Genomic DNA, 25616 nt, shown 5'->3' on the forward strand with positions numbered 1-25616 from the left:
CAGCCTGAAAAAAGTATTGCTTTGGGCCATAGCCTTCCTGTATAGTCCATAATAGGGAGTGCCCTCCCCCTCCCCCCCCCCCCAAAAGGGAAAAACCTGTCCCACATATAACATGGGCATGTTTAAGCAACAAAAGATATTTGACCCTGCAGCGAGGCTTGGAGGGCCATTTGCATGGGGTGTCTACAAAACGAAGACCAAGCCTGGAATTTGAAAGGCCTAAAATTAATGAAGTTTCATTTTTCTGTCTTCCATCTCGGTTTCCGTTCATCGGTCTTAAGTCTTCGGTCTTCATTTTGCAAACAACCTTCACAAAAGAATAACAAGTAGGCTACAAAAGGTCTATTCCCCTGTCAGACCTTGACTTCCCTACCCAACCCCACTCCCCGAGAAAAAACAAACCTCCCGCTTTTTTTTTTCTACACGTAGGCTAGATCTAGAGGCTTAATAAAAAAGACATACGTACAAGACGGTTTTTAGTGAATCTCTACATTTCAACAGAGCTATCGCGGTTTGTTTCATGTAGGGCTACATGCCTTTCAGTCTCCAGATTTCTCAGATTTCTTCTTCCTTGCTTTTATTCAAGCGGTACTTTGAATAATCCATCACCGTGGTGACGTCACTAGCGCTAATTATGCTTGCGGCTGCCAAGCCAATATGGCGACAAGAGAAAGAAGGCCTCTTCATGAGAGCCATAGTAGCCATAGCTTTGATGCGGAAACAAGCGAAGGGGGAAGAGAACTGTTCGAGGCTTGTAGAAATGGCGACGTTACAAAAGTTCGAAGAATAGTAAACGTTAATTCTAATGTAAATCTGAGAGATACCGCCGGCAGAAAGTCATCTCCGCTTCACTTTGCAGCAGGTAAGCTAACTCGATAAAAACAAAAATTATACAAATGGCGCTGTCGATGTCAACATTTGTGAAAGAAAGTCAGTCGTTTTCCTCAAGTATGGAACTTGTACTTTTATGTTTTTCGATCTAAAATTTCCTGCTCTGTTAAACCCTTGTTAAATTGAAGATACTCGTGTTGTAAATATCGAGTTCTACAAATGTCAAGAGTGTTGACAATGTACACCATTTCCTCGATCTGTGCTGAAGAACTCGTTCTTTTCACTGATTCTTATCTTCTTTTTTACGTAAAAAATTTCATTGTAGGCTTCTTCGCCTAAAGAGTAACCTTTTATTTCGTATTTCCCTGTTTGCTCTAAAAAACTAAGAAATACAAGTAGAAAATCGCATCTTTAACAAGCTTAAACTGTGATAGCACTGCGTGAGATATGTGGCTAAAATTTTACGAGATCCTCAAATGTTTTCCCAAGCCAGTCGCATTTCTGAAGACGTGTCTTAATTGCAAAACTTTGCTGTTAACCTTTCATTGATTCTACAGTTTTTCAGATATCACCATAAACTAGGACTTGAGACTCGTTTAATAATTGTATTGAATGCATGCGAGCACTTTTTAAAGCACCACCATTGTGACTTTAAAACACGAAATCAAACAATACATCGCTTATATATCCCGCTGAGAGAGACATTTCACATGGCAAAATCAACACTAGATTCCTAGTGCAATGTAGTAGTTTGCCCTTATATGATTCATGATCAGAAGCCCTCAAGGAAGTAGAGTGTTTCCACTGGTATTTTTAAAATACTGTCAAGATTAAAGTTAGGCTAATGGTCCACATATATACACCTACGTTTTAAGTGTTTTTATGATTTCTTACATACAGCTAATTCGAGAAAGGTTGTCGGAAAAAAGCACAAAATTGGACGCGACAAGACCGAAAGGTGGTCTGGGTATTCAATGGAATTTTGCATATTGGCCTAGAGGAAATGTACAAGTTTCTCAGTATTTTTGCAAGTGAAGATTTTGTTTTTCCAATCAGGAGACCTTTTTCTGTAGCTTTACTTTTACTGCCGCATGTCTTTGAGTTTTGAAAATTCTTCTAAAATTCAGGGGTCTAAAAGTACCTTGTGTCGACATGTCTGAGGATAAAGAAAATGTACTGAAATTCGCGTTTGTCATGTCGCCATCTTATTATTATTCAGCATGTGCAGTAGCTCTCTACTTCTACACATACTGCCTCTCGGTCTTGTCGCATGCACTTTTGTGCTTTTTTTCCGACAACCTTTCTCGAATTAGCTGTACATCGTTCTCCTGTGGACAGGCATATTAAAGCAATCAGTAAACAATCGCCCAATTCATGGGGACAAATAATTTTTATAAAGCTGATCCTTTCCTCTCCTCATAAATCAGGCTTTGGTAGAAAAGAGGTTGTAGAATACTTGCTGCAATATGGAGCTGATGTCCATGCTAAAGACGATGGTGAGATTTTGTTATTTTTCCCTAAGAAAAAAATTAGTTACTTCTATGTTGTGCTCAAGAACAGTATAATCCATATGATACTGGTTCCCCATATGAAAGGGACAGGAATGCTTCAAATTTTCCGATGAGCATCACCATCTCTTCCTGGGGAGTACCCAAAAAAGTTTTGTACCAGGAGGCTCTGCCCCGAGCTCTTACCCCTTACCCTTTTATATACCATTTTGCCAGAAATTGTACCCCTTTCGTATACCTTTTAATGAAAAAGGGTACCCCTTTCACATACCTGAAAGTCATGATATACACTTAAAACATGATATTTTCTTGTCATTTTCAAGTAGCGCTTAATAAATTGAAATAATACAGCCATAAATTGGATCTGATCGAAATATTTTAATTACAGCAAGGCGCCCAAAGTGTGACCACCAAATTCACATTCCGGCAACCACCACCAACAGAAGCCAAGGACAGGTCCAGTGACCTGATGGAAAACGCACGGAAGAAGGAAAAAAGTGGTCACCGGGCGCCGCTGTAAAGGCCCTTTCAAAAACCTAAATGACAGATTCCCATACCCTTCTATATACCTAAACTTGTGAAATCCCTGCTCTTTTATATACCTGAAGCCTAAAAAAGGTACCCCTTTTGGGTGGAGCCTCCCCGTATAGGCCAATATAGGGAGTACCCCCCCCCCGGCATCTCTTTCACATGAGAGTCCCCTCCTACCTCCTGGGCCCTGTCTATACTAAAGCTACATTGAGCAAATAGATGTTCCAATTATCCCCAGCAAAATTTTTTAAACTATTTTTGGATTTGATTTTTTGTCATTTTCCAACTAGCAAGTTGGCTCTTTTACATTCATACTTTCGATTAATCTGGCAGTGCTAATGAGGCCCTGTTAGGGGAAAATTCCGATGGGCGACATGGCTCTGAAACGGCGACATGAAGAAGCTGAAATGACGACGAACACAAGGTTCTCCCGTGAAATTACAACAGCGACAAAGAAAAAAGCAAAATCAACAGCAACATTGGCACTCTTTTAAGCGGCTTTTAGGCCAAATAGCCTTTGCCAATTTACCCTTTTGTGTGAACTCCCATCTTGTACATTGTAAAAACCATTCTCATGCATTGAACGGATGCAATCTTACGCTCTAACAGTTCATTTTTGAGGTAGAAAATTGCTGCTTTAGTTGAGTAATACAAAATGATCCATCATTCTGAAAAATTCTCGCCATGTTCTCTTTGTACCTGCTCAGAATAAAGGAAAACACTTCTTAGCTACTTCAGTTTTCCAAAATCTTCTGAGGCAGCCTATGGATGAATTCGAAACTCCAACAGTGGCATGCGAACCTTTTGAAAAAGTGATGTGGAAAGATTTGAAATTCTGACGGGGGACATAAAGACTCCCCCTAACAGGACCTCGCTAATGATATTCTGTTATCCAGACTGTCTTAGTTTGGTGACATGACAAATTGAACCAACATCACTTTTAAAATTGCCATCCATCCTTTTTTTAGGAGGCTTAATTCCACTACATAATGCCTGTTCCTTTGGCCATGCGGAAGTTGTCAGATTACTGTTGCGGCAGGGTGCTGACCCTAATTCAAGAGACAACTGGAATTATACCCCTTTACATGAGGCTGCAGTAAAAGGGAAAGTGGATGTTTGTGTTGGTAAGTAGCTCTCTCGGTTGTACCATATCACTTGTTGCAAATCATTTTGTAGATTTGGCCTTTCTGTCTGGTCTCTATGGTGATATGAGTCCATGCATGTGCATGCTCTTCATGATTGAAGTTATTAAATTTACTGAATTTAAGAAAAAATGTAAGGAAAAGTCTATACATGTACATGTTTCAGTAGCCCACAAATTTGGGCTTATCCTTGTTTCTGTAAAGGGAGGCGCGGTGGCCTAATGGTTAGAGCGCCAGACTCCGGATCGAGCGGTCCGAGTTCGAGCCCCGGCCGGGGTCACTGGTGTTGTGTTCTTGGGCAAGACACTTTACTCTCATAGTGCCTCTCTCTACCCAGGTGTATAAATGGGTACTGGTGACATAATGCTGGGGGGGAACCCTGCAATGGACTAGCATCCCATTCAGGGGGGAGTAGAAATATTCCTAGCCGCTTAATGCTACAGATACCGGGATAAGCTCCGGCAGTGTGGGCCACTTGGCTCGTGGCTTCTCCTTTTGTTTCTGTAACATGTAAAGGAATTACTGGTACTACTCCTCTTTAGATTGGATACACTATACATGTAGTCCTTCTCATATTATCCCAAGAACATGTATAACACATTAACTATTACACCTTGTAGTACACATTAGTTTTGACCAAAAAACAAAAAAACAAAAAAATAGTACTTTTAAAGTGTTTTAAGTACAATGATATTGAATTCATTAATAATATTTACCTTATTTATAGCTTCATCGTATTGGTTTATTATCTTTGAGTTTCTTTTACTTTTACTCTTCAGTTTTGTGTCTTGTAGCTCTCCAATTTATTTTGGTACAATTTTTCAATTTCCTTTACGGTAGTCCTTCTGCAACATGGTGCGGACCCTAACATTCGAAATACAGATGGGAAGACAGCATTAGATGTTGCTGAAACATCTGCTAAATTAGTTTTAACAGGTAGGAGTTCTCACAAAACATTTAATTCTTGTTTTATGGCTTGAAAGTGCCTTACGTTGTAGGCTGAGTGGGGGGGGGGGGGGGCACTCCCTTGTACGAGCTATGTACTGCTGTTAAGGGTATGGTTTTCAAGCAGTTTATTCTGGGATATGGTATAGAAATCAGAGAGTTTGGGTCTAGAATAGGGTATCATTTGTCAGGAAACTGATAACTCGAAATGTTGTTGACAGATGGTTTTCCATTTAAAGCACTATTTAGTGATACAGTTCTAAAAAAAGCAAGTCTGAGATAGGGTAGCGGTTTTTGGTGTCTAGTCTAGTATACGGTGGCAAAATCAGCTGAACATTGTCTGGTTCAGGCTTAGGGTTTCAGAGTCCCAGCCGCACACCCCCACCTACCAACTATCACCCAATATCCTTTATACTGTCTACTAGAACAATTACAATATTACAATTAAAGTACATCGTATACTAGTAGCTGTTAATATTCCCTGTTGATACAAATTTGGCTTTCATAATCTCTTTCAGGGGAGTACAAGAAGGATGAGTTACTGGAGGCAGCAAGGTATTCTTGGTTTTCATGTGACGTCATCAAAATTCTAAAATCCAGAATCGCAAGGCCCCTGAGTTTTTATCCTTCACTGGCTATTAGAAGTCCTTAATACATATCTTGTTGAAGGTTTTTAGCTCGATAGCATCCGCCTTCTTCAAGATAGAGCATTTTGAATTTCGGAGTTTCACGCCACACGACATCAAGATGGCCGCCAGAAGGCTGTCACGTATGCTTGAAAAAAAAATGCCTAATCCTGTTATTTTTAACAATCTGAACAGTTGAGGTTTTGCGAGAAGTGTTCATCTGAATGTTTACTTGTTCATGATGGTGATTTGACCGCTTTTTGTAGCCGAAGCGAATGCCAGATGTTTTCGTTGATTTCCGGCCGCCATGTTGGAGCCCAAGCAGTTGGGCTCCAACATGGCGTCTCCATACTGTGCTCTCAAAATTTGCGTGAAGCATTTTGATGGATAACTCGAGTACGGAATACCATACAGACATGAGACTTAGACAAGTACTTGATATAGTAGTTTTCTACAACCTGTAATATTCTTGATTTTTTTTTTTGACTCAATAGTTTTAGATTTATTTTTTCGCGGCGTGACAGTGAAAACCACCTATACAGTCACTGAGTTGGTTTTACATGTAACTGTCAAGAATTGAGACATTTTGAGGATTGAAACATTTATAAATTATTGTCTTATTGCAATGCAAGTTTTAATTTGCTTTATTATACTGGTAATTTGTTTTTGTAGAAGCGGCAATGAAGAAAAGCTTATGTCACTTCTTACTCCTTTGAATGTGAATTGCCATGCGAGTGATGGAAGAAAGGTTGGTTTAAAGCCTAAAAGAAAAAAATCCTTATAAATTACTTTTTGAAAGGAAATGAGCATTTTGTGTGCAATTATATAAATCATTTCTAATTTGATTTTGTTTACTGTCAGTCAACTCCACTGCACCTAGCTGCTGGATACAACAGAGTCAGAGTGGTTCAGCTATTATTACAGCATGGTGCAGATGTACATGCTAAAGACAAAGGGTAAGTGATCAGTGCATGAAGTGAACATTTTTGCCTACTGTTTAGCACTAGTTAACAGGGTCGTTACCAGACTTTTGACATCATAGACAAGGCAAAAGTTGTGAGTGTCAAAGGCACGAGCCGCAACCGGTGCCTGGAAAGAAAATTTTGAAATCTAAAAGCTCTGAAACACTGTATTCAGCATTTTTCATGAGGTATTTCTTTAGAAAAATCAATCAAAAGACAGTCAAATGGGGATTATTTTCCCACCTTAACGTACGGTATGTTTTGGGAAAAAATCTAGACCAGGCAAGTGCCTCCTCTTGCCTCTTACTAACTACGGCCCTAGTGTATTTAAATGTATTCTTGATCAGTCTGATCTCAGCATTTTATTGTTGAGGAAGGTGGCAAAGAGGTTTTGCATGGCACATGAAAACCAGTGTGTGACTTGTTTGGAAGAAGAGGGGTTACACTTGTTTGTGTACATGTATGTGAAACAAGATCAAGGACCTTTTCTTCTCCCCTCCTTTGCCACTATTATCAATTGGCAACACATTATCACATGATCGTGGCCTGATATTTGATTAAATGTGCATTATTTGGTTTTGTTTCAGGGGTTTGGTCCCACTACACAATGCTTGCTCATATGGGCATTACGATGTCACAGAATTGTTGATAAAGGTAATGAACTGAAACAGGAACCATTCATGTTTTGGTTAATTAATCAGAAGCATAAATGAATGTCAACCTTAGCCCTGGCTTCCTTAAGACTATCTTTTGTATATGTTGTGGTTTAATTTTATATTATCTTTGAAAAATGTCTGGTGGCTATTTGATATTGAGGAGTTTGTTTGAGAGCTAATCTAAAAGAAAGTATTTTATTTTTCTCTGTAGCATGGTGCAAGTGTAAATGCCATGGACTTATGGCAGTTCACCCCTCTTCACGAGGCAGCTTCCAAAGCGAGGTGAATTTAATTACTTATCAGATTAAACCTACAAAAGAACAGCATTAATTGGAGCCAAGGAATTCTGTGTTCTCATGGAATTCTGTAGACAATACCATCTTGTTTGTCTGGTTTTAGGGCATCTTTCAGTCGCACCAAGTAAGACCGAAGAGTTGTGTCAAACAGGCAAACAAGACGGCAAAGAAAATGCGGCAAAGTATATATAGGGGAAACAGGGAGAGCGATACAAGACAGGTTAAAAGAACACGACAAAGACATACGGCTTGCTCATGACAGAGACATACGGCTTGTACATACACAAACCTCCGCATTTTCCTGGCATGCAATCAAGTCAAGTTTATCAGTTGTGTCTCTCACCGATACCCATGCAGGGTCGAAGAGGCTATCCAAATAAGACTTCATCCTAATAACATCAATAGAGACAGCAGAATTGAAATTCCTGAAGCGTGGATACCTACAATCAGAAAATGCAACAGCCGTTCAACTACAAGTTGGACCTCTGAGGGAACAACATCTGTTAGTCCAAATAATAATGGGGATCGAAATGCACCAATAGCAGCAAACCAACGTGCATAAATGGTGACACACAAACAATCGACCTCATCGCCTGATGAAGACTAGCAGTATTGCAGTCGAAACGTCGCAATCAACATCATATAGCGATTCTATCATGAGACAAATGAATAAACGTTCATTCCTAATTAAAAATTTTCACTATAAATTAATGTCTGAATAATTCACAACACCCTTGCATTGAATGGCAGTTAACATGTACCTGTTGATCAAAACATACAAAGTACTAGGCTGTTCTCCTGTCATGGAAGCAGCATTACACTCCACATAGTGAATACCGGTAGATTGCTGGTGCGATTAAGCAATGTTTCATTTTTTCTCTTACACCAGGGTGGAGGTGTGTTCATTGCTACTGGCTCATGGTGCTGATCCCACATTACTCAACTGTCATTCCAAAGCTGCTGTTGATGCTGCTCCTACAAGAGAACTTCAGGATAAGCTTTCCTGTATGTACAAACAGAAAAAAATAATGTAAAAAATGTCTTGTGTAGCTGTCTTTAAAAGATGAGAAAATGTTTTCTGGTAATATTATTATTTTCAACCCCTACATGTACTAGATGTCTGAGAGCTTATTGATGATATCCATTGCTATTATTGTTTTTATATTTTACTTTTCTTTCTTATCAGTTGAGTTTAAGGGCCATCAATTGTTGGAAGCAGCCAAATCATGCGACTGCACAAAACTGAAGAAGCATATCACACCAGACATCATTAACTTCCAGCACCCCCTTACTTTGGAAAGTTCAATGGTATGCAGTGCTTGTTAATTGTAGCAGATCATTCAAACTGATTGTGACAACATTTTTTGGTCATTTTAATTACTTGAACTTGCAGTTGCAGCATTGGTTTTTTTTGCAACTAAGATTTTTACATGGCCAACCCAAACTCAAATTCAAATGTGTGCACAGTTGAATAAATTATGTACCATTATTTTTGTCTAAATTTATCTTTAATTTAGATATACCAAATTAACACTCCTGACAGTAATTTGGACAGTTTCACGCAAAATATAGACTGTATATCCATTCAAGTGAGAGTTTTTTGAGCAGTACTTTTGTGTAGTGTTGTTTCATTTTAAATATCTTATAATTATTCTTTCCCATGAACCCTGAGTTCAGTCTGCATACAGTCATTGTTAATCAATGATTGAACTTGTTTCTCTTTTTTTTTAAATATTTACCAATTAAAATTGAAAAATTCACATGCTGCGTCTGACACTATCAAGTATTAATGAAATCTAAAAGTGGCAATTTTGATTTAATAATGCACATTTCTCTTGTCATTAGCACCTTGCAGTGAGTTCTGTTTGTCAAAAGAGGAAAGCTGCCATTGAATTACTGCTAAAGAAAGGAGCAGATACCAACTTACAAAATAAAGAGTAAGAACTTGACTAACAATATACAGTATTCTTTTACTCCAAAAATACCACATCTGACATCTGTTAGTAATGGTGTTTTTCAATTTATTGCAGTTCCCTGACACCACTTCATATTGCCTCAGAAAAAGCACATCTTGATGCAATGGAACTGTTAATCAAAAGTGGAGCCAAAGTAGGGGGTATTCTGTAACTTGGTTTATATGATTTCTCACTTAGTATGCTGAGTTATTTTGAGTTCTATGGGTTCTATTTAAACTCAAATTTCATATAAGAGAAAACCTTAGCAATCACCTTGTATAATGTGTCTAGTGTTCTTTTGTTGTTGGGACCATGATTCTCTGTCCTCTACAGTATATAGCAGGTGCCTCTTACATAAGGTATTTTAAAGCAGAGGTTTTAATTTGACTAGTAGAAATTGAGCAGCGTTTAATTTATTTTTTGGAGTCTGTGACTGTGGTATAACAGTTATTCTTTCAGTTTTCAGTGATCTGTGAACTCTGAAATTCAATCCTCAATCCTCCAACAGTTTACACTTTTGTATAAATGGGTACCGGCGAATTTACTGCTGGGGGGTAACCCTGCGATGGACTAGCATCCCATCCAGGGGGGAGTAGCAATACTCCTAGTCGCTTAATGCTACGGAAACCGGGATAAGCTCCGGCCTGTATGGGCCACTAGGCTCGAAGCAGACTTTTCCTACCACTTGAAGTGAATTCGGGAAAGACTTAGAGAAATATACAACCAGGTCAACTCTATGCGGGTGTATTGGACAACCTTCATCACTGATATGGCAAGCTACCTGGGTTTGAAATTAATTAATTTATAAATGTTTTTAATTCTATTTTACTACAGGTCAATGCTTTGGATGCATTAGGGGAGACAGCATTACATCGCTCTGCAGCAGCTGGGCAGGTTTCAGCTTGTCGTGTTCTGCTTGCACATGGAGCAGACATTACTTTGCGATCATTTCAAGGCCACACTGCAGCAGAAATGGCATCTGAACCTGTTCAAAAAATTCTGCAAGGTACCTAGGAACTGCATTTTTTCCAGTTAGTTAGTGGAAGATAACTTGCAAGTAGTGGGGAGGGGGGGGGGGTGCATGGCTTCCCTTTCATTTCTCCCCCTGTTGTCTTGGTTGGAGTACCTTACGATAAGATATGACATAACTCAAATATTTGTCTGTCACTGACTAATACCAAATGTTTTAAACAACGTTTGTTTGAAACTCTTATAAAGACGTTTCGGCCAAGAATCTTCGGCCTTCCTCGGTTTTGAAAAAAAGCCAACGGCTTACAACGGTTACATTATGCGCGTGCGAGAGTGTCTCACAGAACACGCGTGACATGGTGAAAGCACGCGATCACTGCGCGAGACTTTAAATGTCACACTAGCGACTTGTAAATGTCGGGAATGTCAATTTGTTCATTTCCCGCGTTCTGGTCCCTTAGAGAATGCCATGCCTCAAGGAAGAGCCTCTTGTGATAGTCCGTCATCCTAGCCACGATGGTTGCCTGGTCGAAATCCATGTTGTGGTTGAATTCATTCGCGTGTTGGGCCACTTTTGAGTTGCTGTCACAAACATTTAGACATTTTAAAATTATTATCAACTAACTACCAACCTAATTACAAGTATAACAATAAAATTCAAAACAGTAGACACTGCTTTTCTTAGCTTGGAGGCCATGTTTACACGTTTTTCTTAAAACTGTGGTGACTCAGTTGCTGTAAAATGGCTTAAAGAAGTTGCTTGCCGTAATTCTGGGGGTTAGTTGTCCTGCAACTGAGCTCCACTCCATGAAAAACTCCTCTTTAGATAATCAATGCTTGGTTGTGGAAGAGCTAGTTTGTTTTCAGTGTCCCTTAAACAATAAGCATTCAGGTTGTTGCCAAAAACAAATCTGGAGTACTCAAGTTCAGGCATTTTTCTTGCAGAGGATCCACCGTCAACGGGTTCTGATGTGGAGAAGCAGTTGCTTGAGGCTGCAAGAGCTGGAGATATGGAAGTTGTCAAGGTAAAAGGCAATGATCTTGCGACATGCATGCGACCAGCTTTTGTTAAATCTGAAACTCGTCAAAAGCATGGGCAATCTTTTCAGTGTATGTTTATTCAGCCGTTTGTTTTTTTCATCTTTGTTACAGAAACTGTGCACACCACAGACAGTGAACTGTAGGGATCTTGAGGGACGGCATAGCACACCTCTTCATTTTGCTGCAGGTTACAACAGAGTTGCAGTTGTAGAGTACTTACTGCAGAATGGAGCTGATGTACATGCCAAGGACAAGGGGTATTAAACTGCTTATTATTTTTTAAAATTATAGAACAATTAACCCCAGTCTTCTAATTATCACTTGTGTAGGTGTGTAGAAATGAGCTGAGCATCTTCCGACCAGAATTTTTCCTTTAAACTCTGCTTGTTGATGCAAATATTTGATAGTACAGCATAAAATATTTGTAAAGTTAAATTTTGTGCTTTAAAATTTGACACTCATGGAAGTTATACTTCACAAGTAATGCTTAGTCTGAAAGCAAACTTTACCCAGGATCGACACCAAAAATACCAAACATATTTCTTTCTCTTTGTTGTGTCATCATTATCTGTTCTTCAAGTTGTTTTTGTTGTTGTTATCAGTATGGAATGCAAAATTGCTTTAATTTGTTGTTGTTTTTTTTCAGAGGATTGGTTCCTCTTCATAATGCCTGTTCGTATGGTCATTATGAAGTTGCTGAACTTCTTGTAAAGGTAATGCAATGAAGCCTGTTGTTTAGAGATGTGCCTGGAGCAGTAACCACTGATTTTTTTCAGCAACTCCAGGGTCATTGTTTACTGACAAATTGCTACCTAGTTTGTCTATCTTCGACACCTTTATAAGCTTACGCTTATAAATGGAGGGGCTTATATCCAGGAGGGCGGGCTTTTAAGCGGAATGAAAAAAAAAAATGTTTCAAAACGAGCCATGGCAGTGTTGACCAAAATAGGTTTTTAAGTTAAAAAGTCATAATAAAGCAACATGTAGAACTGTTCAGTGCTGTCATCCAGTAGAGGGGGGCTTATATCCTAAGGAGCTTATAAGATGTTTTTTTTTTATTCCAGTTTATTTTGTTTCCTTAAAATTGTTGTAAAGGTATTGTAGTATAATAAGCTTCATGTTGCAAGTAGTTCTGAAAATTATAAATGTAAATTATAAATGATTTTAAAGATTAGTAAACAAATTTTGCATTTTACAATATTTATAGCATGGTGCTGTGGTAAATGTAGCTGATCTGTGGAAATTCACTCCACTTCATGAAGCCTCGGCAAAAGGAAAGTTTGAAATCTGCCGGCTTTTACTGAAGGTGGGTAGCGTTGTTGCCTGTTTTATTTATGAATATTGAAGATACCCTGTTAAAATTGTTCTGTTAACTTTTTAGATTGTTTAATAGTTTTATTTTTATCTTTCCTTTTGTTTTATTATTCATTTGTTTTCTTATTTGTGGGCTTCCTGTAAAGTAGCTTTTAGCTAAGTGGAGTGCCACGTTAAATAAAGTTCTTTTATTACACGACTAAGGCGGTCCGAGGGCCAATAACTGAATCAACCAATCAGATTGCTTTATTTCCAGTCCCGCGAGGGCCAATATTTTCCAAGTATCGGACCGGGTTTTGTCCCGGATGATCCCGCGATAATTCCAGCGTGATTAAGCGCAAGATTTTTTTTTGCAAGATTTTGTTGGAGTGTTTACTGCTTTGAAAATGAAATGACTTTAAACACAGAAATAAATTATAACTTCTATTTAATAGCGCGCGGAAAAGTTTTACCGCACATTGTTTTCCAGGACATCTACCGGGTAGCAATTGTCACTACACAAAGTTTCCAGTCGTGTAATAAATCTCTTATTAACCAAGCATGCTCGGGACCGTACTGGGCGAATATTGGCCTTCGGCCTTTTTTGTACGGACCTCGCTGCGCTCAATCCGTACTGTCAAGACCTCGGGCCAATATTCGCCCAGTACGGCCCTCGCGGTTAACAAGATATATATCTTTTCTTATCTTATCTTCAGCAGAACACCAAATCATATCCTGATAACATATTCTTAGTTTCCCCTTGCCTTATACTCATTCAAGTGATCATTAATGACGTCCTTGTAACTGACTTCATCTCAGTGTCTTCCTCTGGGGCTTTACCACTAAATTTCTTTAATTCTGATTGGTTTAAATTGATCACGTGACACAAGAGTGTTCATCGGTGGAGGGCACAATTAGCCCGTAGTGCCTGTGCAAGTAAAATACCCGGATGGATAGTATGCGTCTGTAAAAGTTTTTGGTAAACAAGCTGGCCTACAGACAGAAAAACCCCACTAAAATTCACTGCATTTATTGGGTTTCCTCTCTGTTCTTTTTTTTTTGTTTGATAAATTTCGGCTTTCAAACCTTTCATCTAAGGGTAAAAAATAATTCAAGATGCTTGTTTTTGAATTGGCATGCAGAAGAAAATTTGGCGGTGAACAATAAAAACGATAGCTTGTTTTTGTCTCATTTACTATCGGTCTGAAAGGTGCTCCTTGGAAGTTTGACGTTCTTAAAAACTAGCATATTAGCCCTGGAAGAATACATTGTTTCAAGAACATCAAATATCCGCAGGGCAATTATCAGCTGATAGTTCCTCAACAGAAACGCTCAACTGTTAAAATAGTAACATCAGTTTAAGCTGGTATGACAATGAGAGGAGGTGATTGTTCTTGTTCAAGAAGTGTAATACAGTCAACTCTCTCTTAACGGACACCAATAGAAGACGGACACTTCTTTAAGATGGACACCTTGTGTTGGTCCCGTCCCTGCCATTTGTCAGTCATTTTACTGTCACTAAACTCCCTATAAGACGGACACCTCTCTAAAACGGATAGTTGGAGCCGGTACCGACCATTTTAGAGAGAGTTGACTGTACCCTGTTATTCGAGGAAGGGATTTCTTGCGCAGAAATACAGTGTACAAACAGTTTGTGCCACTGCCTAACTTTTCTTGTTTGGATTTCTGCAGCATGGAGCTGATCCTCTGAAGAAGACTCGTGATGGTCAAACTCCCTTGGATCTTGTGAAGGAAGGAGATAATGATGTAGCAGACTTACTGAGAGGTTATTTTTTTTAAATGTACTACGGATATTGGTGTCCAAAAGTATACAATCTGTGCCTCACTTCGGAACTCAAGGTTGTCACTCAATAATTTCCAATTTGTTCATTTTAAATTATTTTGAAATGTTTGTTCTTTGGTAGGCGACGCTGCTTTACTTGATGCAGCAAAGAAGGGCAATTTAACTAGGGTAAGTTGTAGATACCAACTGGTGTATACTGATTTTCATAAAATTTCCCACTATATTCTAGTGAGATTTGAATAATTAATGAAAAGAGGCAATGATTTACTTCCTACAGGTCATGAAACTGTCCACACCAGAAAACATCAACTGTAGAGATACACAAGGACGCAACTCAACTCCCTTGCATCTTGCTGGTGAGTGACAATAATAATATTGGCCAGTATTAGAGCGATTTTCGATTAAGTCTCGTTAAACCAAAACCAAAGCTATCGGTCTGACCAACGATAACAAAGGATGCGGACAATCCAGTAAACCAAACAAAACTTGAAGCAAATACTTGTAGCCATGTGAAGCACAGGAAAACATATGTGAGCGAATCACGATTGGTTTTGTTTTTACTTCTGATTGGCTGGGAAAGTGGCTCGAGTTTTTTAAACAAGTCACTAAGCATAGTAATGCAAAACCAAAGTAAACGCGAATTACTTTTGACACTCAAGTGAAAATCGCACTTTAAGCACGCAGTGCACGTACCTCTTTGAAAAGGTAATCAAATACATGTAAGGTAACTTCCTGTGTATTCTCTAAAGGCATATTGACAGTATGTGACATAACTTTGTATCTTTAGTTAGTGAGTTGTCAGGCTGTTTAAGAGCCTTTACAAACAAGGCAGAAGAGCCTCTAGAAGGTTATTAGTCAAATAAAGTTGTTAAAATGCAAGTGGCTGATTATTATTTCGTTATATGCAGCTGGTTATAACCATTTTGAAGTAGCTGAGCATCTGTTGGAGAATGGAGCTGATGTGAATGCCCAGGATAAAGGAGGATTAATTCCATTACACAATGCATCCTCATATGGGGTAAGTGTATTGTTGTATTCTTTTGTAGCTTGTTCCAGACGTTCGGTTTGCTGGGGAGCAGTGCAGCATGAAAAACAGGATTAGCGCGAAGAACGGCAAGTGGAAAAATGGCAAGGGGTTTGGGGCCATTCTCAACGAGTCCATGGTCCTTCTTTTCTGGGCCAGGGATTGAGAGCTTTGGCCGGCTCCAACACCGGAAGTCCACGGTTCACAGATTTATTGTCGAATCTGATAAATCTAATTGGCTAAAAACACAGAACGAGTACTCTGCGCATGGTCACAAATTGGGACCAGCCAGAGGTCTCGATCCCTGGCGCAGACCAGAAGGATCATAGACTCTGAGGACGAGAATGGGTATTAGCATATGTTTTGCTAGGGGCCTAGCCAGCCCCCGTCAGCTCCGAGGGTAAATAAATTTTATTGATTGATTGATTGATTGGGGCCAAACACCCCTCCCCTTGTTCATGTTTTTTGCACTGCTCTCTAACTAACCGAACGCCCGGAACAAGCTAATTCTTTTGCAACCATTATAACCAGGTTGGGTTTGTTTGGGTTTTCGTGTTTTATTGGTAATCGTCGATTTTTCTTTATTTAATCATTTCGTTGGTCAACTTTTTTGGCTGACTTCAAATTCAGGTCAAGTTATCAACGTTGAAGGCATTGTTTATTTGTTATCAACTGTTGAAACCGAAAAAACTGTTACGATCGTCTTCTATTGGGACACTCCAACTTAATTTGCGTCTTGGCATAAAACCAATAATTTTGTTATGAACTGACTTTGGGAAACGATATTTTGTTTAATTTTCTTTGCTTTCTGCGCGGGAAGTCTGATTAGTTGTCATCCATCTTCATGTTTATTTTAGCACGTGGATATTGCATCTCTTCTGATAAAGCACAACACAGATGTAAATGCCACAGACCGTTGGCTCTTCACACCATTACATGAAGCTGCTCAGAAGGGAAGAACTCAGCTATGTGCTCTACTGGTTAGTATACTTGACGATTCCAATTAAGTTTGACTTCTTCTTTAGTGTAAAATTGACTTGTGTTGGACATATGGCACGCCACGCAAAAAGGACAGCGAATGAACCAACACATTGGCAGCCCAGATCCAGAAAACGCATTGGGGCCTACAATCTACCGAGATGGATGGGTTATATTGCAAAGTTTGAGGGAGCAAAATCTGGAAAAAAAATCGCCAGGAAATGACATATTGCGGGTGCTTGAAGAGGGCTTCATCTTGCAGTGGTTGGACATTGAAAAAAATGTTTTTTATTTAAGAGTTCTTGTCAGATATTTAGACTGGGCAGTTGCTAAATTCTCATAATGCGCATACCTGATTTGTATTGTTATTTTGATAAATTTTGTGTTGATCACCAGACGTTTTTTTGTCTTCTCAGCTGGCTCATGGTGCAGATCCTACTATGAAGAATCAGGAAGCACAGACAGCACTGGATCTCGCTACTGTAAGGAACTACAAAACATATTATAACTAACGAGTCACTCTGCTCTTGCAGTAATGTCAAATCCTCTATGACCTTTTACCCATCCTCACACCATAGGCAGACCACCCTATGTGTTCGTGGTTAATTATTGTTGTTGACATGAGACGAACAAAGGAAATTTTGAAATCTATGAGGGTTACTGAAATAAAGTTCTGGAAATGACATATCTAAACTACATTTCGCTCTAAATATCTCAATAAAGTTTAATGAAACGTTTATCGACTCATGTGTTGTATTTCTTCGCCTGCGCGGGCCGTTTTAAGCGCCTTTGTTACAAAACGGCCCGCGCAGGCGAAGAAATACGTTTCATTAAACTTTATCGAGATATTTAGAGCGAAATGTAGTTTAGGTATGTCATTTCCAGAGCTTTATTTCAGTAACCCTTATAGATTTCAAAATTTCCTTTGTTCGTCTCATGTCAACAACAATAATTAACCACGAACACATAGGGTGGTCTGCCTGTGCTCACACTTAATATACCGTGCCATTCGTATGTAGTTGTGTTCCAACAACGTTGTTTTTCCACTATTTTCAAAGAGGTGCAAACATATCGCCAAACACAGTGTTTATGTATAGGAATCCGTTGTCCAAATTTTTCGGGATGTCGCTTTCAATTTTCGGGATGTTGTTTTCAATTTTCAGAACTTCTGTCTGTAGTCTGTCCAGTTTGGCTAATGCGCGTAATTTTGGGTTAGAAAGGCCTCATTGGCCTTTCAATTAAAGTTAAGCGCCGGCTAAACGATCAACAATTTCATCCAACATCATGTTGGAAGAGCATGTTTGACCGTTTAGCCACCTCTCTCAACATTGCATTTAAATGGTTTCCCATGTTTGGTCAAGATCAAACATTATCATCCAACATTTTGCTTCACGCGCAAAAGTTTGATCGTTTAGCCACCTCTGCAAACAAAGCAAGCCTTAGCGGGAAAAAGTAACCAATCAGAAACCGAATCTATGTGACGTCGCGACATAATTTCAGCGGTAATACGCACAAAGCGTTATGTGGGCTCACTTTGGTAAATGTTTGATCAAACATTGTTTGCTCATTTAGCCACTCCATGTTGTGTGAGAGAAACACGATGTTGGACGAAAATGTTTGATCGTTTAGCCGAGGCTTTACAGGACCTAATCACAATGTTTTTGTTTTCATTCACAGGCTGAGGACGTGAAATGTTTATTGAGTGACGCCATGCTGGCGCATACAGCTAACAACCCGCCCAGTGCTCCAGCCACACCGTCCAGCAGCAGTGCATCACCTTCTTCTCCAAATAACAGCTCCAGCTTGCCACTGTCTCAAGCCAATGCTAGTCTGCTGGCCAACAGCCCTGCGGGTTCAGGCGATGGAGCCGTCAATAAGAGATCTATAACAGAAGCTCAGGGATCTGGGGAGACAAGGTTTATGGTGCCAGGTAAGGAGCACTGAGGAGCAGTTGCGAGTACGCTGTTTAATGATTGGAGAGTTATTATTTTGTAGTGCTTTCGTAAAGATTTACCAGAAACGGCAATTGCCCCCCCCCCCTCCCAGTAAGACCTGTAGCGGGAACCCGGAGGGAGAAGATGCGCCGTCGAGTGGTAATCGCGGGGAAAGTTGTGTTAGGCTCGAGCCAAATGAGTGCGAGAGCTGCGAAAAGTTAAATAGCACGTGGAAGTTTTCTTTAATTCGCAGTGACCATTATCAGCCCGAGCCAAGCGTCTCAACAACTTTGAAGGAAAATTTTGAGCAGGTTCAAATTCGATGAGAGCGTACGAGAGTCGCCGAGAGCGCACGAGCGTCACCGAGAGGGCACGAGAATCGCGAGGGCGCATGAGAGTTTCAGGCGAAACGAGAGCGAGTGTTTTCATTCTCCTTTGTCGTGGGCTTGAGGTAAACTGCGCCAGGTTTCGTTTTGTATCTGGTTAAAAAAAGATTGGCTTGATTGCGTGGTGGTCCAAACTTGTCACTATTAAAGCGCGTTAAACATTAAGAGTGCGAGTACATTGAGTGATACGCTCTCCAGACGGTCTCCAATTATCGCTAACGTTTTTGTTTTTTTCAAGGCCACCCTGGTTTGGATCTTGATGTGGGAGAGTTCCTTGACAGTTTGCAGCTCAATAATCTCAAGGACATATTTGAAAAGGAGCAGGTTAGAGACTGTGAAAAGTATTCTAGATAGACGGTGAATATTTAGCGTGGGAAAGTATTGTTTATCCTTATCGTTTGTAACATATTTTTACCCAGATCTCTTGGGATGTGCTGGTCGATATGGGCCACGAAGAGTTGAAAGAGATTGGAATTCACGCCTTTGGGCATAGGCACAAAATCCTGAAGGCCGTAAAGGAAAAAATATCAGGTCTACCGGAACTTGGTGAGTTGCTCATTCAGGTCGCGGTATACAGTGGAACCCCCATATAACGATCCTCGATATAACGATATTCCCGGTATAACGATGAATACCGTAGAATTCCGGTTATAAGCCCTGGGCTTATACAACTTCGTAAGGGGTTTTGGGTGGGCTTATAAACGGAGGGGCTTATATCCGGGAGGGCTTATAAGCGGAATAAAAAAAAACGTTTCAAAACGAGCCAAGGGAGTGTTGATGACAATACGTTTTTAAGTTAAAAGCACATAATAAAGCAACATTTAGCCCTATTCAGTACTGTCATCTGGTAGAGGGGGGCTTATATCCGGGCGGGCTTATAACCGGATGTATTTTTTTGTTTCCAGGATGATGGGCCTATAACCGGGGGGGGCCTATAAGCGGGGGGGCTTATATCCGGAATTCTACGGTATTCTATGTCCCGGCAAAAGTTACAGTAAAAAGACTTAGACATATCTATATATGACGAGCTTAAGCCGAGTCGTAGGGGGCTAAGCCAGTGGGAAAATCTTCACTTTTGAGCTCTTAAATACTAACAGTGGTCGCTTTCCAAATTTTCTTCAAATGACTTTTCGCCCTGGGACAAAGAATAAACATATCATCAGGATTTTCCCTGATTTGTCTTGTAACTCAGCTTTTATTTGGAATAATACCGTATTTATTCGATTTAGCGCCCACCCCCACCTCCCACTTGACTAAGAGGCTTACGCAAAGAACAAGTTTTCTTAGTATCTTACAACCCCCCCCAACGAACTGTTAAAGTCTTGCTTTGGTTCATCTTTGCGTTTTATTGTTATTCATTGTTCACTACAAAATAAACTAACTACTTGCTAAAAACGGTGAAAATGTAAAAAGGGCCCAGGGTCGAGAAAGCGCCCACCTCGAATAAGCGCCCACTCTCAAGGTCCAAAAATTTAATAAGCGCCTGGGGCGCTTAATCGAATAAATACGGTACTTCCAAGTAGTTGGCACTAGTAAAGTGTTTGTGTAGGTTTGGTTCGGCTAGCGTTTAAAATATATGGAAATAAGTTTGGTTCAAGGCCAACCAGTTCTACTACGAGAGAAAAGTATGGGTTCCTCCAACAGAATCTGTAAGGTAGTTAACATCAACAGTTGTGCTACGGTTAGTGATTTTAGTGCGTTATTTAATTTTAATGTTGTACTCTTTTGTTTCAGGTGGTGGTCCCTTCACCTTCTCTAACCAACAGGGAACAGTTGTCCATGACCTGTCTGTGGATGATAAAGACTACATTTCCGTAGCAGAGGAGGTAATGTAGTAATCATGCAATGGGGCAGTATTTAGTGAGGTGTCGAAACTACTCTCGAATTGCTACGGTTTTGTTAACTTCCTCTTGTGATTGATGTCGTCATACCTATTTGACCAATCAAACGTCGTGCTACCTTTTGAACCAATCAGATGTAAAAAGCCAAACCAGTCGCAACGTGGTCAAGTGCATTTTCCCGCGCTTGGCGCTGGTCACGTGTATGTTGTGAGCAAACGCGTATTTGTGTATCTGGGTGCAGATGTGCTAAACTACATCCGTGTTTCATCCTAGTCTACTTGTAGTTAGAACTGACTTGTTTTATTGTTAGTTATTCGTTGTTATATTTCTCTTGCTTGCAGATGCTGAGTACTGTTGTGAAACACAAGAAGGATGGCGGGCAGTCTGGGGGAGTCTTTGATTCTTACAATATTATCAGGGTAAGGGCTAGTTAAAAGTTAAGGCGATACAACAGGTTTTTGGGAAAGGATCAAAGACGTAACGTCAGGCATTCAGACTATTGTCTTATGAGTGAACTGTATTGCAAAAAGTTTCTAAGAAGTAGCATAATGTATACGAGAAACTTTCTCATGTACAAGAAAGTATTCCGTGTAAGGTGATCGTCCGTAAAGCCTATGGTCAGGTGGTGACTGAAACTTGACCGGTTTGGGAAAATACTACTTTGTCGCTTTCATTAAAATAGTTACACATTAGGATTTCATTTACAGAGTCAAAAGTTACAATCATTGTATGGCCTGAGGTTTGACCCTAAAAGGAAAAGACGTACTTGGCTTTGTTGTTGTTGTTGTTTTGACAATAATAAGCATGTTCACGTTTCTTTTGTTTAGATTCAGAGGGTTATAAACAAAAAACTGTGGGATAAATACGTCTACAGGAGGAGAGAGGTGAGAACTGTCTTATGCATTTAAATAGCTGTGTACTTTATGCTCTTTAGTTCAGAGTTGGTCCTAATTTGTTGATCGACTCTTTACAGGTTGCCGAAGCCAATCACAACCACAGCAACGAGAGAATGCTATTTCATGGTATGTACTGTAAACAATTATACATTCAATTTATTGGCTGATTATTCGAACGTAGATGGTTTATGGCTGGATGTCAAGGTTTGCATGGGTCTTCGTTAACCGCTCGAAGGCAGAGGCTTCCTACAAGGTGGATAAGCCGCAGATCATCAAGATTATCAAGTGTAGCTATTGGTTTAGACCGTGAATATCTTAAGCACTGTCTAAAGAAAAGGAAATAGTGCGTACCTCTATTCTGATCCTGCTAGTTTTGTTCAAGCTTATGTGATCACGTTTTTCGATTGTACAGCTAAAATTAAAATTATCGGGTCCGGTGGGTTTTACACGAGAATTCGTTCAAAGAATCGATGACCCACATTCCCACAGGCGTTTAATAGTCCAGAAACTCGACCGCGCAAGCGCTCATGGGATCGTTCGGGCAGACGCGTCAAACGATCCCAGATATCCCCGCGCGCTTAGCTGGTGCTCATTCTCCCCGACGTTGAACAAATAACATTATCACGTTGAGTACATAATCCTCGTGTTCTTTTTTGTGTACAGGTTCGGCATTTATTCACGCTATTCTACAGAAGGGATTCGACGAGCGCCATGCTTATATCGGAGGAATGTTTGGAGCTGGTAAGTTTTCTGTCGATATCACCCAGTTAAGGTGTACTATCATGTGAGCCGTAAAATATTAAAGAAAACACAACAAATGGCGAGGAAGGGTCATACAAACACGTGGTCTTTATCAAGCGCAGGAAAAGGGGCGTCACTAAATCACCATGACCTTTATAATATTTGTCACCTGATTGGCTCGTAAAGTACCGTCTTCGCTCGGAGTGGATAGAACTTGTTCCACAGGTTACCTCAACAAGTTAACGGATGAACAACTGACCACCTAGGGAAAAAAAGCTGGGTGTAAAGACAAAGTGTTGCAGGAGTAGAGGAACGCCAATGGATAAACATGCCCTAGTTAGTTCTGAAAAGGATTGTCGGTGTTCTCTTTGTCCTCGCAGTCATGCCTAAAATCTATGACAGTATATGCGTCTTCATTAAACAAACTAACACTGCCATCTGTACAGGTATTTACTTTGCTGAAAACTCTTCCAAGAGCAATCAATATGTATACGGCATTGGTGGAGGATCTGGCTGTGCGCTGCACAAGGACAAGTCTTGCTACTTGTGCGAAAGGTAACTGTGGATCTCATTTGTTTGTGTCTCTTAATGGTCTCTTGTATAAAGTGCCAGCTCTCGGTCGCCTCGGAGCTCGTCACGCAATCCTTTCTCGGAAAATTGCGTGACTCGTCACGCATTCTTTTCGAAAGATTGCGTGACGAGGTAAACGAGCGACCGACTGAGGAGGCTGAGCTCTCGGTAGCATGTGCACAAGCTCGTCAAGGCAATGTAGAGATTGTCACTGATAGAGGAGGCTCGACGGCTTAAAATCTAATAAATTGTTTTTATTTAAATTCCCAGGCAACTGCTGTTATGTCGCGTGGCCCTTGGTAAGCCGTTTTACCAGTTCTCCGCGGTGAAGATGGCACATTCCCCACCGGGACACCACTCAGTAATCGGTCGCCCCAGCTCAGAAGGGCTGTCATTTGCTGAATATGTGGTGTACAGAGGAGAACAAGTAAGCCACCATGCCTTCAGGCTTATAACCTTTTGCCTCGTTGGCACTAATACGTTTTCTGCCGAAAAAGCAACTTTTTGTTATGTATTATCGCGAATGCGCAACTTTTTGTTACGATTTTCCGTGTTTAAATAAAGTTTTACATTACATTACATTACATTACATTACATTACATAACATTTTTTCAACTTCTTGTATTTTTGCCCAACTACAATGGTTTGAATCCAGGTCGGATTGACCGCGAGAACTTTGACTCATGCCAAATTGCAGGCTCCATCCAACGTTTTCTTTCCGGTGTCGCTACGAAATCGCTATAGTATAGTCTCAAGTATTTTGCTATGTTTTCGGCCAAATGAATGTATTAGTTCATGTGACGTTTACTGAATTTCAACTTGATTTTCACTAAACTGACATTTTCCTTGATATACCTGCCAATATATTTGCTGTTTTTTCTTTCTGTTTGCAGGCTTATCCAGAGTACCTGATTACTTATAGGATCGTCAAATCCTCGGGCGGTGAAGGCTCCCCGTAGTCAACAAAGCGTGTAAATAGCGACTAGAAATCTTACAGTGTACAGAAAACTATCAACTGTAGTATCACGAAAGGAACTGAATGAAGTCAAGCAATTATTTTAGAGGATTGGCAATAACAGGGAGACGGAGAACGTATTTAACGGACGAGCGAAGGCCGTTACCCATCAAGTCGACTGGGAAGAAAGTGTACAACGCAATAATATAGTCTACAGTACAGTGTAATAAAAATTTTTAATATATCTTACATGAAGTAGAGCATGAAGCTGTCCGTGGCTATAGAGACAAAGCACATTTCATTCCGACCAATTTATTTTAGCAGCATTCCTAAGGCGTGACGAACAATGAGTCCGTGTATCGAAGTTTTGCATTGAGAACTTCAGCATTTTACGCAGAGTAGAAAAAAAGTTGTTTGTATTCTTGTTGACCTTTAAAGTATTTTCAGAGCATTGCCAGAGACCCTCAGAATGCGTGGCGAAGGTAAATTTTTGCTAAACAAAGGCTTTAGGGTGTTGTGCCGTGCTCTATGATTTGTAATTTAGATATTTGCCAATTGTGGGCTCTATATCACCTTCGTCTCGTCCTTTCTGAGTCATCCTTATACGCCACCGTTGCCCACAGTACTGTTCATAAAATAAGTGTAAAGTTAGACGCGTAAAATATCATACCAAATGTTACTATAGAATAAATGTTGACGTGAGGACAATGTGTGCATCACATCGCTTTTTCTTTTCCGTTTTTATAAATTATTATTAGAACTTGTTGTAAATAACTTAGATCTGTAGTAATATAACCAATTCAACTCAGTGCAGTGTCGTACAAATTTTTTCAACCAAATTTTTAATTACAGTCGAACTTACCGACAACCTCGTTTCCAGGGTCCCCCCCCCCCCCCCCGAGCTTTGGGGAGCGGGGAGAGCGAGACCCTGGGCACGAGGTTGACTTCCCGAAAGCACTGAGACACCTAGAGCAGGTGTTACTCCATGGGAAAATGATCCAAAAATGTCATATTGCTTTCCCGTGAGCTTAAAGTCGGTTCTCGGAACTCACCCGAAGAACGTCGCATTACTAGGCTATCAAATTCTATAAGCTGTAATATAGACGTTCCTGCTCGCGATTGTAAGCAAACGATAGACTTGTTAAATAAATGTTATTTTTTTGTTTATATGAAGTTTATTGCCCTGGAAGTGATACGCTTCTTTTTTGTTTTGCGGGTCAGCGTCACAGCCCTCGCTCTATTCCCAGTCCTCTGAACCCTTTGAATATAACTAATACCTGTCGTATTGGCTCCGGAGCTCTTGCTCTCTCTCAAATCCGGAGTCGCCTCGTTCCCATAACATAACTCCCTCTTTGAATTCATGTTTTTTTTTAAAAAAAAATTGAATTTGAATAAACATGTACTATAGCGTAACAAAAGCCGGGTGGTTGAGAGTGAGGGCTCCGGTGGAAATTAGTTACAATTCTTGGTGAGGGAACTGCGGATTTTGTCCGCCGTTGATTTGGTCTCCCTAAACCAAATCCGCTAGAAGATTTTGGACGAAGGATCATATCCGCTAGGGAGTCTGGTGTGGGGAGACCACATAATCCGCGGAGGGACCAAATCCACTATACTGTGCCAAATTTTTAAGTTTTTGCCGGCGAGGAAATACAGGAGAAGGGGGATGTGAGGGGAGGCTATTTAATAGGGAACGTTTGACTGGAGACCCTACAACTTCGAAAAACCCGTTCGC

The 25616-nt window shown here is 40.2% G+C and overlaps 1 protein-coding gene across 1 annotated transcript; it reads left to right on the top strand.

Moving 5' to 3' along the window:
• Positions 1 to 645: 645 nt before the first annotated feature.
• LOC144643499 (poly [ADP-ribose] polymerase tankyrase-1-like) lies at positions 646 to 25051 on the top strand. The gene is made up of 35 exons (XM_078502771.1): positions 646 to 862; positions 2259 to 2327; positions 3839 to 3994; positions 4853 to 4948; positions 5476 to 5512; positions 6256 to 6331; positions 6445 to 6539; positions 7133 to 7199; positions 7413 to 7483; positions 8387 to 8502; positions 8684 to 8805; positions 9343 to 9434; positions 9528 to 9606; positions 10287 to 10458; positions 11367 to 11446; positions 11574 to 11719; positions 12109 to 12175; positions 12670 to 12768; positions 14448 to 14541; positions 14681 to 14727; positions 14837 to 14915; positions 15468 to 15577; positions 16441 to 16563; positions 16978 to 17043; positions 18239 to 18491; positions 19120 to 19205; positions 19301 to 19427; positions 20616 to 20707; positions 21064 to 21141; positions 21550 to 21606; positions 21696 to 21744; positions 22282 to 22359; positions 22806 to 22914; positions 23200 to 23356; positions 23823 to 25051. Exons 1-35 carry the CDS (start codon positions 658 to 660, stop codon positions 23886 to 23888), a joined length of 3516 nt encoding a protein of 1171 aa, XP_078358897.1. The 5' UTR covers positions 646 to 657; the 3' UTR covers positions 23889 to 25051.
• The last annotated feature ends 565 nt before the right edge of the window (positions 25052 to 25616 follow it).

This window comes from Oculina patagonica, chromosome 2 (genome assembly GCF_052425735.1).
Source record: "Oculina patagonica isolate OP01 chromosome 2, crgOcupat, whole genome shotgun sequence".
In the NCBI taxonomy this organism is placed as follows: Eukaryota; Metazoa; Cnidaria; class Anthozoa; order Scleractinia; family Oculinidae; genus Oculina; species Oculina patagonica.

Excerpts from the sequence above, each read along its gene's own strand:
- LOC144643499 (XM_078502771.1), top strand. The coding sequence starts at position 658 with ATGGCGACAAGAGAAAGAAGGCCTCTTCATGAGAGCCATAGTAGCCAT. Across the intron at positions 12,176-12,669 it reads TTGCTGAACTTCTTGTAAAG|CATGGTGCTGTGGTAAATGT; the intron begins GTAATGCAATGA and ends CAATATTTATAG. Across the intron at positions 21,142-21,549 it reads ATTCTTACAATATTATCAGG|ATTCAGAGGGTTATAAACAA; the intron begins GTAAGGGCTAGT and ends TCTTTTGTTTAG.